The sequence below is a fragment of the Nothobranchius furzeri genome, chromosome 18 (genome assembly GCF_043380555.1).
Source record: "Nothobranchius furzeri strain GRZ-AD chromosome 18, NfurGRZ-RIMD1, whole genome shotgun sequence".
Taxonomy (NCBI): domain Eukaryota; kingdom Metazoa; phylum Chordata; class Actinopteri; order Cyprinodontiformes; family Nothobranchiidae; genus Nothobranchius; species Nothobranchius furzeri.
In genome coordinates, this window is record NC_091758.1 from 11,363,304 (window position 1) to 11,380,200 (window position 16,897).

The following is a 16,897-nucleotide window of genomic DNA, read 5'->3' on the forward strand; positions in this document are numbered from 1 at the left end:
CTCCTATGTCTCTAGCATGCTGGCGAACGACAAAATATTTCAATGCAAAAAAAAAAAACCCCGAAAGGCAGGAAGGTGTATTTCTTTGGTCTTTATCAGCACTTTTCACTGAGCTTGACACGTCTCGTGTAGAACAGAAGTCGATAATAACGCTGCACAAATTTCACGTGTGATTATCCATGTGTGAGCCCCAGTGTACTGCAGCTGTGTGTGTCATCTTCTTAAGCAGGTCACCTTTATGTTTGTAGATTATCTTGTTCCATTAAAGCGGGTTTACCTGGTAAATATAGCCGTTGTCTGTGACAGACTGGTGGTGGGCATGCGGCCGAGGAATTACAGCCATCTTTAGGATCTCCTCGCAGCCTAGGGCAGCAAAACAGGTGGGAAAAAAGCAAGAAGGAAAAAATCAATAAAAATCTTTAAAACTGCATTTCTCTTCTAAATAAAAATTTGTTTCAGGTTGAACTTCTGTTTCATGTGATGAAATGTTCTCTAGTTTCTTGTTTGGCATGAGAAAAATTCTGAAAAATGTTAGATCAGTCATGTTCAAAGCCTGAAGGAAGTGGTTCTCTTGCATCATGGCACTGTGGACGCAAGTACAATTATTATTCCACCAGGTGAGAAACTCTCAATGGCTACCTGGTCCAGGAAAGCAGCATGAAAACAATTCAGGGCCATACATCACAACAAAAGCGTTAAATCAGGATTGGGATCATTGTGTAAAGTAGTTACAGCGGGAGGCAAAAGTCTGGCCAGCCTTGTTAATCTTCATGATTTTCCTGCAAATAGTCGTTAAAGGGACTTTACGGAGTTTTGAATTTTTATGCTCGCGATTGCCCCCTCAGGCCAAAAGCGTAACGGCAGCTTCAATAGGAGGCTCGTGCACGAGGCGCTCATGCTGTACGTGCACACTCCTTAACGAAAATAACAGCTAAGACAGTCCCTTGTGTGTGTGTGTGTGTGTGTGTGTGTGTGTGTGTGTGTGTGTGTGTGTGTGTGTGTGTGTGTGTGTGTGTGTGTGTGTGTGTGGGGCCCGGAGGACAGAGGACAGGAGAACATGCAGCTAATTAATTAAATAATTTGGTTCTGTAGCTTTCTCTTCAGCACAGCCGACAAAGGTTAATGATGGGTCAGTCCTCCTGCATGCTCAGATCATTCCCTTCCCTTGCTTGAAAAATTGTTCCAAAATGAAAGTTGAACCCACATTTTTTATCTGTGAATTCAATGCCGTTCGGCGAGTCTCAAATAAAAATTTGGGCATCTTACTGTAAAAAAATATATCATTAATGTAAAAAAGAAACTCTACATAAACTATGTTCCCATCCAGAATCGAACCTGGGTCTTCTGCACAAAAGTCTGACATCTTACTAGGGGAGCTAAAGCACCAATGACATCCTATGTATCTGTAACATTTATTTCCTTGATGACAGCTGAAACAACGTTCAAAGAACGGTTCGGAGGGCTATGACTGAGCGTGAACGCGCATGAAGCAGCCTGCTCGACCCGAGCATCTCTCTTTTTCTGTGATTTTACAGAAAAACAGGCAATCACAGTAAAAATGCCAGGGCTCATTCTACAGGACCAGGGCATTTCAGGAGAATGTATGAAGAAGACATTTATTATTTCTATACATGTTTTGGCTGTCACACTTCCATAATGTCCCTTTAAAATTTTCAGTTAAATATGTCATATAGGAGACACACACAGGGACGTTTGAGAAGAGAAACAAAGTTTATAGGATTTACACAGAGTGTGCAATAATTGTTTAAACAAAATTAGGCAGGTGCATACATTTGGACACTTGTCATTTTATTGATTCCCAAACCTTTAGAACCAATTATTGGAACTCTAAATTGGTTTGTTGAGCTCAGTGAGCAGCGTTTCATCGTTCTAGCCCTGAGTCACCTGTCATTTATCATTTTAGAATTAATATTAAGTGACTGCACTAAACCCACAGATGATGGAAAATAAGATTAAATAATCCTGAATATTTTCCCCACAGCTCAGCTCTGTTAGAAATAAGCAGATGTCTGCTTCCGCTGGACAACATCAAGTAGAAAAGTGTTCACAGAGAACTAAACTTTTAATGAAGAAACAATAATAATCAGTTCTAAGTTTAATGTTGATTTGATTTCACTTCTAAGGTCTGGATGTCTGTGAACATTACAGAATTTTCTGATTGGTGTAAGGAATTATATTATTGATAACAGGTCTGGATCTAAAACTCTGCCCTGGGCCTAAAGCCCTGCAGATACATTTAGTTTGTATAAACAACATCAACAAATAAATAACAGCAGCTGGACTCTGCTTTGTTGCTTAAGTTGAGTTTTACAAGTTCTGCTCGCTCACACTTTCAACAGCAGCTCTGGCAGCTGATTGGCTCTTTAGTAACTAGTGACATCATACAGGTCTGGTACTGAGCAGCATGGATGCATCAGAGGATGTCGCTGTAGTCGGTGTTCATGATGGATAAAAGACAGGACAGGATATATAATCAATCACATATAATATTATCCCATGAACATATATAGATAATTTATCATACATTCTCATCAGCCTGTTGTCATGTTCTGTGCCCTTTTTGTCCCCAGCCCCCTCCAGGTCTCCCTCATGTTCCCCCTAGTCACTTCATACTTAGTTATCCCATCCCATAGATTCCCTGTCTTTTGGTTCTGGTCTCTTTAGTTTCCCAAGTTGAAGATTTAGTGTTTTTTGTTTGTTATGGTGTCTAGTTTCAGGTTTATTAGTTCACTTATCTTTAGGTCTCTGTTTTGTGCATTTTGTGCTGCTACCTTAAAAAAAGGATTTTACTTTTTTCAACCGCTCCTGCCTTGAGTCGTTCTGGTGTTCTGCATCTTGGGTCCTAACCCCCTCCTGCTCTCATCGTGACAAGTTTAACTACTTTTTTCCTCAAATTGCACCAGACTGATGATTTTAAATATAAAATTTCCAACCTTTTCCTCCAGAGGGGCAAGCCCTGGACCCTCCTAGTCTCTGCTCTTTGGTGCTGGTGCACACCTTGTGGTGGAATAAGGAGAATGTGTGTGTGTGTGTGTGTGTGTGTGTGTGTGTGTGTGTGTGTGTGTGTGTGTGTGTGTGTGTGTGTGTGTGTGTGTGTGTGTGTATCAGTGAAATCTTAACACACACACACACACACTTTAAAAAAGCTTGCAAAGTCCCTGTGTAACCCAACCCCCACCACACCCCATGCACAGCAGCGAAACGGTCCCGCAGAACAGCACCAAAGACCTAAAACATCCTCTTGCTGCAGATGGAGTCACTGTGCATCACTGACTACGTTTACATGCAGCCAATATCCGGGTTATGATCGGGTTAAGGTCGGTATTCGGGTTTCTGAGTTGATCAGAATAACCCGTTTACAAGCATAAATAGAAAGAGTTACCTCTAACTTGCATAACCCGATTTAAATGCGGATGTTGGGGTAGCGTCAGGTCGTATGGACTACGTCAAGACGCAATATGTGTCATTTCCGGTTCTTCTTGTTCCGGTATCCGTGAAAACAACAACATGTTTCCCAGTTCGGAAGAGATAGCGACCGCGTTTGCGCTTTAGTGCTGGTATTGACCCACCAGCAGCTCTTACAACGACTGTGCATACTGGCCTTCATTCAAAGGAGAGTACGTGAGCAAGAAATGGCAAATATAGAGAGAGCTGCGCTAAACATACAAGACGTCTCGCTACTCAAAAGACCAAGATTCCTTGCGAACAGAGCATGCGCAGAACACACGCTTTGATGGGGATATCCCGATATGCGTTTACACAACCAAACATTCGGGTTAGAAAAGGGTTACCCCAGGTGTAGTAGCCGGGTTTTTAAAAACCCGTTTGTGAGCATACCTGGGTTTTTGGCGGTGTTTACATGGCCGTGCGGAACCGGGTTATTGTGAATATTCAGGTTTTAAAAGGGTTACTGGCTGCATGTAAACGCACTCACTCGGCTATTCGGTGCACTTTACACAAGGAGATGCTGCATGCGAGTGATGCAGAGGAAGCCTTTTCTCCACCCACAGCACAAACAGAGCTGCTTGAGGTCTGCTAAAGCACATCTGGACAAGCCAGCTTCATTCTGGAATACGGTGCTGCAGACTGATGAAACTGAGTTATTTGGGCATAACAAGGGCGTTATGCATGGAGGAACAAGAACACAGCATTCCAGTTCAAACACCTGCTACCTACAGTAAAACATGGTGGTGGTGCCATCGTGCTGTGGGCTGTGTGGCCAGTGCAGGGACTGGGAATCTTGTTAAAGTTGAGAAACGCATGGAGTCCACTCAGTATCAGCAGATTCTGGAGACCAATGTCCAGGAATCAGTGACAAAGCTGAAGCTGCACCGGGGCTGGATCTTTCCACAAGACAACCCTAAACACCGCTCAGCATCTACTAAGGTGTTCATGCAGAGGAACAAGTAGAACGTTCTGGAATGTTCTTCTCAGTCACCACACCTGAATATTATTGAACATCTGTGGTGTGAGTTAGAGAGAGCTGTCCATGCTCAGAAGCATCAGACCTGAATGAACTAGAGATGTTTTGTAAAGAAGAATGGTCCAAAACACCTTCAGCCAGAATCCAGACTCTCACTGGAAGCTATAGGAAGAGTTTAGAGGCTATTTCTGCTAAAGGAGGAGCTTCTAAATACTGACTTCATTTCTCTTTGTGGTGCCCAAATGTATGCACCTGCCTAACTTTGTTTAAACTATTATTGCACACTTTCTGTAAATCCTGTGAACTTTTTATCATAACAATCAACAATTTATAGAGGATAATCATGGCTGCCCAAACTTTCGCATCCCACTGTACGAGTTGAAATCACCGGGCAGTGGTTCCCAGCTGTTTTCCACAAGGACTCCTTTGCCTGTGTCTGAAGCTGTATTTCCAGCAGTTCAACAGCCAAAAATGGCTCAGTAGCAGATGAGCAGTCAGCACCAGCAGCTTGTTCCAGGGAAGACCTCAGCCTCAACCTCACGTTAGGAGTGGTACAGCCTAGAGGGCAGATGATGGGGGGTTCCCACTCGTATAGAAAGGGGGACTCCCGGCACTCGTGAGGCACAAGGTGATAGGCAGTGGCGGATTTAGTAATTTGGGGGCCCAAGGCGGACACAGACATGGGGCCCCATTACACTGAATTTTCTACAATCTTATCTTTAACTGGATTTGTGAAACTCTCCCCTCTTCTGACATGAATTATTTTCCCTTTTTATTAGTCCTCCTCTTTTTTCATGTTTTTCTCTCCCTTTGAGTGCCTTCTTCTTCCTGTCAGTGCTCCTGTGCTTTTGCCTTTCTTTTTTTCTTCTTCTATTTTCCATATGTTTTCCTCCCTTTAAACATTTTCCATTGTCTTTCCTTTCTGCGTCCTGTTGATGTTTACATAGAAAAACTACGTCACTTTCAGAAGTGAAGATAAAAGCTTTTTTGAAGCAAGCTGCTTCTTTCTCTTATGGAGCAACTAGGATAACTCCATTTCATGCTTATTGTTTTGACTACTGCTTCGAGTTTGTTACGAACGCTCCCGCCTCTCTTCTTCTTATTATTTGTGGTCTTGTGGCACTTGGCAAACAACAATTTGGTGCATTACTGCCACCAAGTGGATTGGAGTGGAATGACTACCATTAACTTCCTGTTTGTGCATCGACGTCTTAGTACATTGAGACATTAACAGAGGGGGGCCAGCAGTCAGGGCTAGGGGGCCCCCAAACATAAGGGGGCCCCAGGTGGCCGCCGACCTATGCCTAATGGTAAAAAGGCCACTGGTGATAGATATGTCATGCAGAAACATAAGAGTGCTGCATGTTAAGTCCACCTCTACTCTCTAACTCAAACTCTTTGAGAGAGGCATATACTGTATAATCAACCAGATCATTATTAAAATATGACAAAGTTTTATACTGATACACGTAAATGTAGAGGCTCTAAATCATGCATTATTGCTTTTGAAGACAATTTTAAATAATACATTAAATGTGTTCAATCTTCTGAAAACCCCAACAGCAAAAAAACACTAGAAGCCAGTATTAGGTTCTAGTGTTGGGAGTAACGCGGTGCAAAAGTAATTAATTGCTCCTGATGTATTGTTGTGTGTCCCATTTTTTTTTCTTCTATTCTTTCTCTTTCTGCAGGTCTTGAAGCAGACTCTTGTTAATTATTGTTTATTTTTGTGGGACCCCCCCCCTTCCCCCCCTTCTCCCCACCTTTTGTCTTTTCCTTTCTCTTTCACCTCTGTCTCCGTGTCTGGTCGGAATTACAAAGCATTCAAAAACAACAACAATAAAGTTTTAAGTATCAGGCGTGACATTAAAAGCAGACGCTGTGATGCTCCACCTGAGAGTAAATCTGTAAGGCTTGTTACCAGCATTCAGACATCCATTCTGTTTGCTTCACAGCCAGACAGGACACGAAAAAAAAAGGTAATTAATTACAGCAAAAAGCAATGCATTACAGTAATGTGGTAATGTAAGGCATTACAGTGTAACGTCCAGCAATGGTCAGTTTAAGTACTGTTTGACCATTCAACATCTGGTCAAGAAGAAGACACGAGACTGCGCGTGTTCCCTTTAAATCAGCCTGCCTTCACTCACCACCACTTCAGAGATACCCTCAACAGAGACGATAGCTTTGCTATGCAAAAAAAAACCCCACCTCAGACAGATATGCACACAGACTTCAGACATTACACAACATAAGTGTCCACTAGGTGGGGAGGTAGGGTTGGGACTCTCCTCACTTCTGTGCGTGCAGCTGCATGGGGCAGCGCTCATCACCTCCGTTTGGACAGGGGAGGGAGATAATGGGTTAGAGGGCACATAGACTCCTAGATACAGTTCCACGGCCTTCACCGGTCTCAGTCCCACCCAGGCTGGGATAGGGAGAAAGAGTTTCCATACAAAGACAGGACAAAGAGCCTTGGGATGAGGAGGGAGGGAGGGAGAGGAGAAAAAAAGCATCTGTACTCTCCAAGAGTCGGAAGAAGACATCATCTTGCTGATGATCCCGATACACATTTTTACCAGTGACAAGCAATAATATATAAGCATTTAATATTTACACATGTGACAGAATCAGATCACCCTCAAAAGCCAGTCCCACATCCAGGGCCGTATCAAGGCATTTGGGGACGAAAGGCAAAATTGTCATATTATTGCTCCCCTGTGCCTTGAGTTTTTCCTTAATTGTGTCCACCTGCCTCTTGTTCCCTGATTACCCATCCCAGTGTGTATATAAGCCTGGTGTGTTGCTTGTGGTTTTGTCGGTTCATACTCGTTACTCGTTACTTTAAGTTCACATCTGTCTACCCTGTCGTGTCTGCACTCCTGACCATTAAAGAGGAACCAAATGTCTGCTGCTGTCTGGCCTGGGTTGATTTACCTGCCTGAAGGATCTGCTCTTCCTCCCTCACCTTCCCCCCACACCGTGACAAAAACAGGCTTGGAGCCCCCACCACCTCACTCCCTGCTCAGTTAATCTAAGATGGCAGCGTGGTGAGAGTACAGTTTGTTGTTGCATTAATTTATTAAAGAACTGTTTTTATATCTGACTGTTTTTAACAGCAATCCTAGCTCAGGCACCACTTCACCTTCCACTGGATGTGTCATGAGCTCACCGAGCGTCACATGACCAGATTCATATTGAAGCTGTTTTGGTGAAAGTAACTTAAAGTAATGCAAAAGTAGTGTAATGCCTTACAGTTTAAAATCAGTAATACTTGTAATGTAATGAATGACTTTAACATGAGGGTAACAAGTAATAAATAATGCATTACAGTTTTGTTAGGTTCAACCTCTTTCAGTAGTACTTTACCGCCCCCTAGTGTCTAAATCAAGAAACTCAAAATGGTTGCAACAATTATAATACTTTTTTGTCTTTTTATTTTATTATTATTTTTTATTTATTTGGTCATTTATTTATTTTCAATTTATGTAACTTTTTACACCAAGTAGATAAAAATAGTTCTGATTATTATCAAACATGTTTTTCTTGTATCATTTATGTACATTTTCTACTTTGTGCTGTTGACAACATTGCCTATTAGGCCATATGCCGGTGAAGGTTCTCATTCATCCAGGTCATGAAGCTCCAGAAGGGTTCAAATGAGGTCGACTGGACTTCTTTGATTTTATAAAGACATTTTGCTTCGTTGAGGTGAAACCGGAGGCGGGTCAGGGATTGATGTCTCTGAAGGATGCGGAGTATCCGGACTCGTAGGAGTCTCATCGATCCAGGCTCTGAATGGTGCGCGAGCGGAAACAGTCTGCAGAACCTCCATGATTGTGGGTATTTGAGGGAAGTTATCCTCCGGAAAGAATGATGGTGGTAATGCGACGTGGGGCGCGGACTGCCGTTGCATTTCAGACCCAGCTCGGTTGCGGGAAAAAGCTGTCGGGGGTCCATAGTTCATCAAGGGTTGACTGAGTGTAGAAACCCATTAGGCTGATGTGGTAGATCTGTGGGGATGAAATGGTTTCTAGCTGGAAGCTCTTTATAAGCATTGATGAGGGGCGTGGTTTGATGATGATGACGCGTCCACCGCCCCTCCCCCCGAGGCGGGGTTTATAATTTCAGCTTTTTCCGCACTGTCAGAATGTCTTTCCAGCAGCGGCTGGTATGAAAAAGTGAAGTAATACGATCCGCCACTTCATCTATTTTCTCATACCAGGGCTCAAAAGGAACAACCTGTAAAAGACAGTAAATACTGCATTCAGCATGCACGTTTTCCAGCACAAAAAACAGTTCCGATCCTCTCTCCTGGATTGAGGCCTTGGAAACCCACTGCCCATCTGCATCCTCCCGTCCCTCCCATGAAGCGCTGAAAGCTATCACGGCATTCTGGATTTCATCCAGCGATGGAAGAGCTTGCGGCCTGTTGCGTTTTGCAGCCGGACGAGGTCTCTCTCGATCATCTTTGTACACCCTGCGTGGAACTGCAAGGTTGAGCACTGCCCAGTCGTTGTGGGAGAGAACTGCTGAATGCGATAAATATTGCTTGAGCGGGTCGTCCTCAGCCACATCATGGATTAGACGCAGCTCTTAAGTGTCATATCTGAACCGGTACCCGAAACTACCGGTGTAGCCGTAAGGTTCCAGCAGCCAGATTTGCTCCAAGGACTCTTTACCGCCTAAAGGAGGAAGCTGAATTCTACACATGTAGAATGTAGATTTGCAGGGAGCACCACCCCCTGCAGGCAGCTGCCGGATCGCTATGGTTTTTTCACAGAGCAAGGTCTGTGATAGCGGTGGTGTCTCTGCGTTCTCCTCTTTCACTCCCTCTCGGGTAGATGTCGAAGCATCCGTTGTAGACACTTCATGCATCTCCTCTTACTTCACCATTTTCTTGGAGGTATTTCTTCGGCCTTTCACCATTCTGAAGCGCTGATTTTTCTCAGTTTGACACTGTCTGTCCGCTGAAATGGCTCAGAGCTTTTAAAGAGGTGACCATGGTTGGAGGAAGGGAGGGATGGGGGTATTATGTCATAGATCTGAAAGAGTGAGGGGAGGGTGCTGTGGGAAGGGAACTCCCAATGGTGGGCTGAGGGGGGCTCATAAAGTTGACACAAAGCTCTAGGGGTGACACAGCGGACATCGGATGTAACATAAAACAAACACAAAAAGGGTTATAAATCCTATCTTGATGAAAGGGGTCTATGGTAGTTCAATTAAAGCTGAGTTATAAATCCCATCTTGACATAAGGGGTGTACGGAAAACCAATTAATAGGTCTAAGGGTCCTAAAGCAGGAGTTATAAATCATATCTTGACATAAGGTGGTCTGCGGAGAGGGTCATAAAAGGTCATAAAGCCATAAAACTGTCAAATGTTTGACGGAGAGTGGTGTGTTTATCTCTCTTAAAGTGTCACGTTCAGAACTTGGAAGACCCGTGATGACACCAAACACAGTAAAAAGTTAAATAAAAAGTCTTTATTAGATGTGACGTTACCGAAGAGGGTGAGGCAGGAGACAGAGTAGGAGAGGAGGCGTGGGTCAAAATCAGATCGGACAAGCAGGTACAGGGAACAGGCTGGAGACGAGGTAGCAGACAGGCGAGGGTCGTGGTGGCAGGCAGAGTTCAAGGCAGGGGTCAGGAGTGAAAACGAGGTCCAGAGGCTGAGATCAGCCAAGGTGAAATGCTGGAAGATTTACTGGCAAAGAGCGTTCAATAATCTGGCACTGGATGGAGAGCAGGCTAGGAGTTAAATAGCAGAGAGAGCAGGTGTGTGGGATGAGCTGATGACAGGAACAGGTGAGATGAATGAAGATGATGAGGTGCAGGCTGAGGTTGCTGTGGAAACAGGTCATGGCAGCAGAGGCAGAGGAGGGTGAAAGACAGGCAGTCATGACATAAAGTCCTTCATTTGGGTGACTTTAATATCCGGTGTGCTGTTCGCGTCATCTGAATCCTGATTACAACATCATTTAAGGAAATGTCACTCTCTCAGCTTAAGAGCACAGTTGATAAAATCAAACCTACCACTTGTCCACCAGACGTCATTCCACCACGCCTTTTTCGTGATGCTTTTGATATTTTGGGCCCACCCCTAATGTCTATTATTAACATGTCTATTAGGGAGGGGGTGGTGCCCTCATTCTGCGAACAGGCAATAGTGCGACCTGTTCTAAAGAAAACAGGCTTAGATCCGGGAGTCCTTGCCAACTATCGCCCAATTTCATTATTGACATTTCTGGCCAAAGTCTTGGAAAATCTTATTTTTCATCAAGTAGTTGATCATCTTAACAGCAACAACCTATTTGAGCTGTATCAATCTGGCTTTCATAGCATTGAGATGACTCCTTTAAAAGTTCTTAATGGCATTTTATTAATTGCTGACTCTGGTGGTGCTGCAGTTCTTGTTTTACTTGATCTCACTGCTGCCTTTGACACGGTAGATCATACTATCCCATTGCTCTAAATTGGTTTAAATCCTATCAATGGTAGAAGGTTTGCTGTTTCTTTTACTTCCTTGACCTCGGTTTTTCCTCCAGTTAAATGTGGTGTACCTCAGGGTTCCATATTGGGTCCCATCTTGTTCTCTGTTTATCTAAACCCTATTGGTGCCATCTTCAGATGTCGTCATCGTCTTCCTTCGCTTATCCGGGTCGCAGGGGCAGCATCCCAACTAGGGAGCTCCAGACCGTCCTCTCCCCGGCCTTCTCCACCAGCTCCTCCGGCAGGACCCCAAGGCGTTCCCGGACCAGACTGGAGATGTAACCTCTCCAACGTATCCTGGGTCAACCCGGGGGCCTCCTGCCGGCAGGACATGCCCAAAATACCTCCCTGGGGAGGCGTCCAGGAGGCATCCTGACCAGATGCCCAAACCACCTCAACTGGCTCCTTTCGATCCAGAGGAGCAGCGGTTATACTCCGAGTCCCTCCCGAATGTCAGAGCTCCTCACCCTATCTCTAAGGCTGAGCCCGGCCACCCTACAGAGGAAACTCATTTCGGCCGCTTGTATCCACGATCTCGTTCTTTCTGTCATTACCCAAAGCTCATGACCATAGGTGAGGATTGGGACGTAGATCGACCGGTAAATCAAGAGCCTGGCTTTCTGGCTTAGCTCTCTCTTCGCCACGACAGATCGGCTCAGCGTCCGCATCACTGCAGATGCTGAACCAATCCGCTTGTCGATCTCCTGATTCCTCCTACCCTCACTCGTGAACAAGACCCCAAGATACTTAAACTCCTCCACTTGAGGTAGGACCTCTCCCCAGACCCGGAGTTGGCAAGCCACCCTTTTCCGGTCAAGAACCATGGTCTCAGATTTGGAGGTGCTGATCCTTATCCCAGCTGCTTCACACTCTGCCGCAAACCTACCCAGCAAGAGCTGAAGGTCAGAGCTGGATGAAGCTAGGAGGACCACGTCATCCGCAAAAAGCAGAGACGAGATTCTCCTGCCACCAAACTTGACACACTCCACACCACGGCTGCACCTAGAAATTCTGTCCATAAAGGTAATGAACAGAACCGGTGACAAAGGGCAGCCCTGGCGGAGTCCAACCCTCACTGGGAACAGGTCCGACTTACTACCGGCTATGCGGACCAAACTCACACTCTTCTGGTAAAGGGACTGAATGGCCCTTAACAGAAAGCCACCCACCCCATACTCCTGCAGCGTCCCCCACAGGGTGCCCCTGGGGACATGGTCATAAGCCTTCTCCAAATCCACAAAACACATGTGGATTGGTTGGGCAAACTCCCATGCCCCCTCCATCACCCTTGCAAGGGTATAGAGCTGGTCCACAGTTCCACAGCCAGGACGAAAACCACATTGCTCCTCCTCAATCTGAGATTCAACTATCGATGGGACCCTCCTCTCCAGTACCTTGGAGTAGACCTTTCCAGGGAGGCTGAGGAGTGTGATCCCCCTATAGTTGGAACACACCCTCAGGTCACCCTTCTAAAAGATGGGGACCACCACCCCGGTCTGCCACTCCACAGGAACTGCCCCCGATGACCATGCAATGTTGCAGAGACGTGTCAACCATGACAGCCCTACAACATCCATAGCCTTGAGATACCCAGGACGAACCTCATCCGTCCCCCGGGGCTCCGCCGCTGTGTAGTTGTTTGAAAACCTCAGCAACTTCTGCCGCCGAGATTGGACAGTCCATCCCCAGGTCTCCCGGCTCTGGTTCCTCCTCGGAATGTGCATAGGTGGGACTGAGGAGCTCCTCAAAGTATTCCTTCCACCGTCCGACTATAGCCCCAGTTGACGTCAGCAGCTCCCCATCCCCACTGTAAACAGTGTGAGCAAGTTGCTGCCTTCCTCTCCTGAGGCGCCAGACAGTTTGCCAGAACCTCTTTGGAGCCGATCGATAGTCTTTCTCCATGGCCTCACCAAACTCCTCCCACGCCCAAGATTTTGCCTCTGCAACTGCCACTGCTGCACCCAGCTTGGCTATCCGGTACCTGTCTGCTGCCTCCGGAGACCCACAGACCAGCCACGCCCTGTAGGCCTCCTTCTTCAGCCTGACGGCTCCCCGAACCTCTGGTGTCCACCAGCGGGTACGGGGGTTGCCACCACGACTGGCACCGGCCACCTTGCGACCACAGCTAGGGACAGCCGCCTCAACAATCACAGAGTGGAACAAGGCCCACTCGGAGTCAATGTCCCCCACTGCTCTCGGGACGCGGTCAAAGCTCTGCCGGAGGTGGGAGTTGAAGACCATCTTAACAGGTTCTTCTGCCAGGTGTTCCCAGCAGACCCTCACTATGCGTCTGGGTCTGCCAGGTCTACGCGGCATCTTCCCCTGCCATCTGATCCAACTCACCATCAGGTGGTGATCAGTTGACAGCTCCGCTCGTCTCTTCTCTCGGGTGTCCAAAACATAGGGCCGCAGGTCAGATGATACGACTACAAAGTCTATCATCGACCTGCAACCTAGGCTGCCCTGGTACCAAGTGTACCGATGGGCATCCTTATGTTCGAACATGGTGTTCGTTATGGCCAAACTGCGGCTTGCACAGAAGTCCAATAACAAAACACCACTCGAGTTCAGATTAGGCGGGCCATTCCTCCAAATCACACCCCTCCAGGTCAAGCTGTCATTGCCCACGTGAGCATTGAAGTCCCTCCAGCAGGACAATGGAATGCCTGATGGAGCACTATCTAGCACTTGTTCCAGGGACTCCAAAAAGGGTGGTTACTCTGTGCTTATGGGCCAAATATCAGTTCAAACAATAGTCAGGACCCGTTCCCCGACCCAAAGGCGCAGGGAAGCTACCCTCTCGTCCCCCGGGGTAAACCCCAACACACAGGCAGAGAGTCTTGGGGCTAACAAAAAGCCAACCCCAGCCCTCCGCCTCTGACCCGGAGCAACTCCAGCAAAGGAGAGTGTCCAACCCCTCTCAAGGACTTGAATTCCAGAGCCAATGCTATGTGTCGAGGTGAGTCGGACTATATCTAGCCGGTACCGCTCAACCTCTGCCACACGCTCCTGCTCCTTCCCAGCCAGCGAGGTGACATCCCATGTCCCAAAAACCAGTTTTCTTGTCCGGGGATCGGACGGTCAAGGCTCCCGCCTTGGTCTGTCACCCGATCCACATTGCACCGGACCCTTCATGTTCCTCCTGCGGGTGGTGGGTCCACAGTTGGATGAGCCCATGTATCCGGTTCGAGCGGGGCCCGGCCGGGCCCCATGGGCAAAAGCCCGGCCACCAGGCGCTCGCTCACGGGCCCCAACCCCAGGCCTGGTTCCAGGGTGGGACCCCGGTAACCCTCCGGGCCGGGAACTCCGACTCTTTGACTTTACCTCCATGAAAGATCCTGTGAACCGTTTGTCTCGCCCTTCACCTAAGACCAATTTGTCATGGGAGACCCTACCAGGGGCACAAAGTTTTTTCCTCCAGTTAAATGTGGTGTACCTCAGGGTTCCATATTGGGTCCCATCTTGTTTTCTGTTTATCTAAACCCTATTGGTGCCATCTTCAGGAAGTTTAATATTCCTTTTCATTGTTACGCTGTTACACTCAGGTCTACAGTTTACCTGAGGGGACAGGTTTGTGTTTGCAAGAACAGATTATAGATTTAGTAACATCTTATAGAGATAGCATTCAATTATACTCCTTTAAGAATTCTGATCTATATAAATCATTAAGTTTACTTGACTCCTTGCCAGACATTGAAAAGAGAGGAAGAGGTTACTTCAAAAATATTAAAGAAAATCCTTTACGACTCTTACCTTTTATGGCAAACAGAGCACGGCAAAACTCTTTAAAGTTAATTATCCCATGAGCATTAGGACACAGATGTTTGGTCAACTTCTTTACCTGCAAACACACAATGAGGTTGATTTTTATTTTCATGTGGATTCTTAAAATGTTTGAGATACAGTCCCAATCAAAAGTGTAAAATGTAAGTCATAACTGTCCGCATTTTTTCTAATGATAAATGCGGTTTGTCTAGCATTAGCACCTAGCAGCACTAGCACCCAGCAGCATTAGCACCCAGCAGCACTAGCACCCAGCAGCACTAGCATCCAGCAGCACTAACACCCAGCAGCACTCACACCCAGCAGCACTCACCCCTTCTTTCCACAGGAGCCGTCAGCAGCACGTTACTGCAGCAGCACGTCATAGCTGCTGATAGGAACCGCTGTGGTCAACAGAACCTTTTCCACCGGAGCCGTCAGCAGCGCGAGTCGGCCGAGTCTCAGGAGCAGCATGTCGCGGCCCTTACGCGCCGGATCTATTTTCTACACGTGACACCTCTGAAACGGGTCAAGTTCGCCATTTTTGGGGAAGGACAGACAGGAAATCGGACGCGGAAACGGAGCGAAGCTCCCGAGGTTTTCAGAATAAAGAAACGTACTTCCTTCCCGTTGCTAACTTTAAAAAAAATTACTAAATGTGCGGCCTCGTGAGAAGTTATCACCTAGCTAGCAGTCTCCTTTGTTTTTCAGGTCCGTATTGGTGATTATAAAACGGACAGAACATAAAACACAAACCTTTTGGAGCCATGTTGTAATTTCCTCCTGCTTGTTGTTGTGTTTACTGACGAAGACACTCGTGTGACTTCGTGCTCTGTCGGTGACAGCTGCTCCCCTGCTGCTTGGCGTCTCGTGGGAAGGGCCAAGCAGCAGCTTAGGCGAGCAAGACGTGCTGCTGCAGTAACGTGCTGCTGACGGCTCCGGTGGAAAGAAGGGGTAACACCCAGCAGCACTAACACCCAGCAGCATTAGCATCCAGCAGCACTAGCACCCAGCAGCACTAGCACCCAGCAGCATTAACACCCAGCAGCACTAGCACCCAGCAGCATTCACACCCAGCAGCACTAGCACTCAGCAGCACTAACACCCAGCAGCAGAAGCACCCAGCAGCACTAACACACAGCAGCACTAGCACCCAGCAGCACTAGCACCCAGCAGGAGTAGCACCCAGCAGCACTAGCACCCAGCAGCAGTAGCACCCAGCAGCAGTAGCACCCAGCAGCAGAAGCACCCAGCAGCACTAACACCCAGCAGCACTAGCACCCAGCAGCAGTAGCACCCAGCAGCAGTAGCACCCAGCAGCAGTAGCACCCAGCAGCACTAACACCCAGCAGCACTAACACCCAGCAGCACTAGCACCCAGCAGCAGTAGCAGCCAGCAGCACTAGCACCCAGCAGCAGTAGCACCCAGCAGCATGCACCACTTGCACGGTCTCCTTAACTCAAGGGCGTCAGTTTGTTTTCAGAATTGCTGGGGACAATAACCATACACTTGAGTGGGGTTTAAAAATTGCTGGGGACAATAAAGTAGGCTAGCACAGGGGTCGGCAATCCGCGGCTCTGGAGCTGCATGCGGCTCTTCCATTCATCTGATGCGGCTCTCTGTGCTTATAAAATAATGAATGGATATTTAAATAAAATGCTTTATATTTTACTGCATTAATTTTACACCTGTATGCCAATTCTAAATGTAAAGATTATCTGCGTAAACCTGAACAGGTCCAACCCGGTCTGCGGTGGTTGACCGGTCATGCTTGTGCGTAATCATATAGGCTTTATGAGCTGAAGAGGATGTGAGATTCTGGGATTCTCCTCAGACGGCTCCTGGATGTGTCGCCACATTGGAGACAGGAACAAACACTATTCAGCCAAAGTTTCATAATCAGGGAACATTTTCTAAGTGACAAGTCTGTCTGAGAGACCGGGTTTGGAAAACACTCGCTTCAGTGGGAGGAATCTTCCCGCATGCGCTCTGGTTCTCTGGGTGGCTCTGGGGTTAATCAAGTTTAATTGTTTCTCTTTGCAACAATCTTCACAGGAAGGCAAAACAGTTAAACGGCAGGTTACATATATTTCCATTTGACTGTTTGTTTTGACAGATGAACTCAAGGATGTTGCTTGGTTTGAAAGAATTACCCCGACGCACACTGATGCACATGGATGAGCTGACATTTTAATCGTTA

General features: G+C 46.8%; 1 protein-coding gene across 2 annotated transcripts in view; it reads right to left on the reverse strand.

Moving 5' to 3' along the window:
• The window catches only part of rab11fip4a (RAB11 family interacting protein 4 (class II) a), a 49,851-nt gene that overhangs the window by 19,846 nt on the left and 13,108 nt on the right, over positions 1 to 16,897 (reverse strand). The window contains exons 2-3 of one of the 2 annotated variants that reach the window (XM_015968968.3): positions 14,688 to 14,775; positions 278 to 363 (exon numbers count right to left, since the gene is read on the reverse strand). In XM_015968968.3, the coding sequence (XP_015824454.3) occupies positions 278 to 363; positions 14,688 to 14,775 (174 nt within the window). The remainder of the gene's footprint in view (positions 1 to 277; positions 364 to 14,687; positions 14,776 to 16,897) is intronic. The other variant, XM_015968970.3, reaches the window with a different exon arrangement.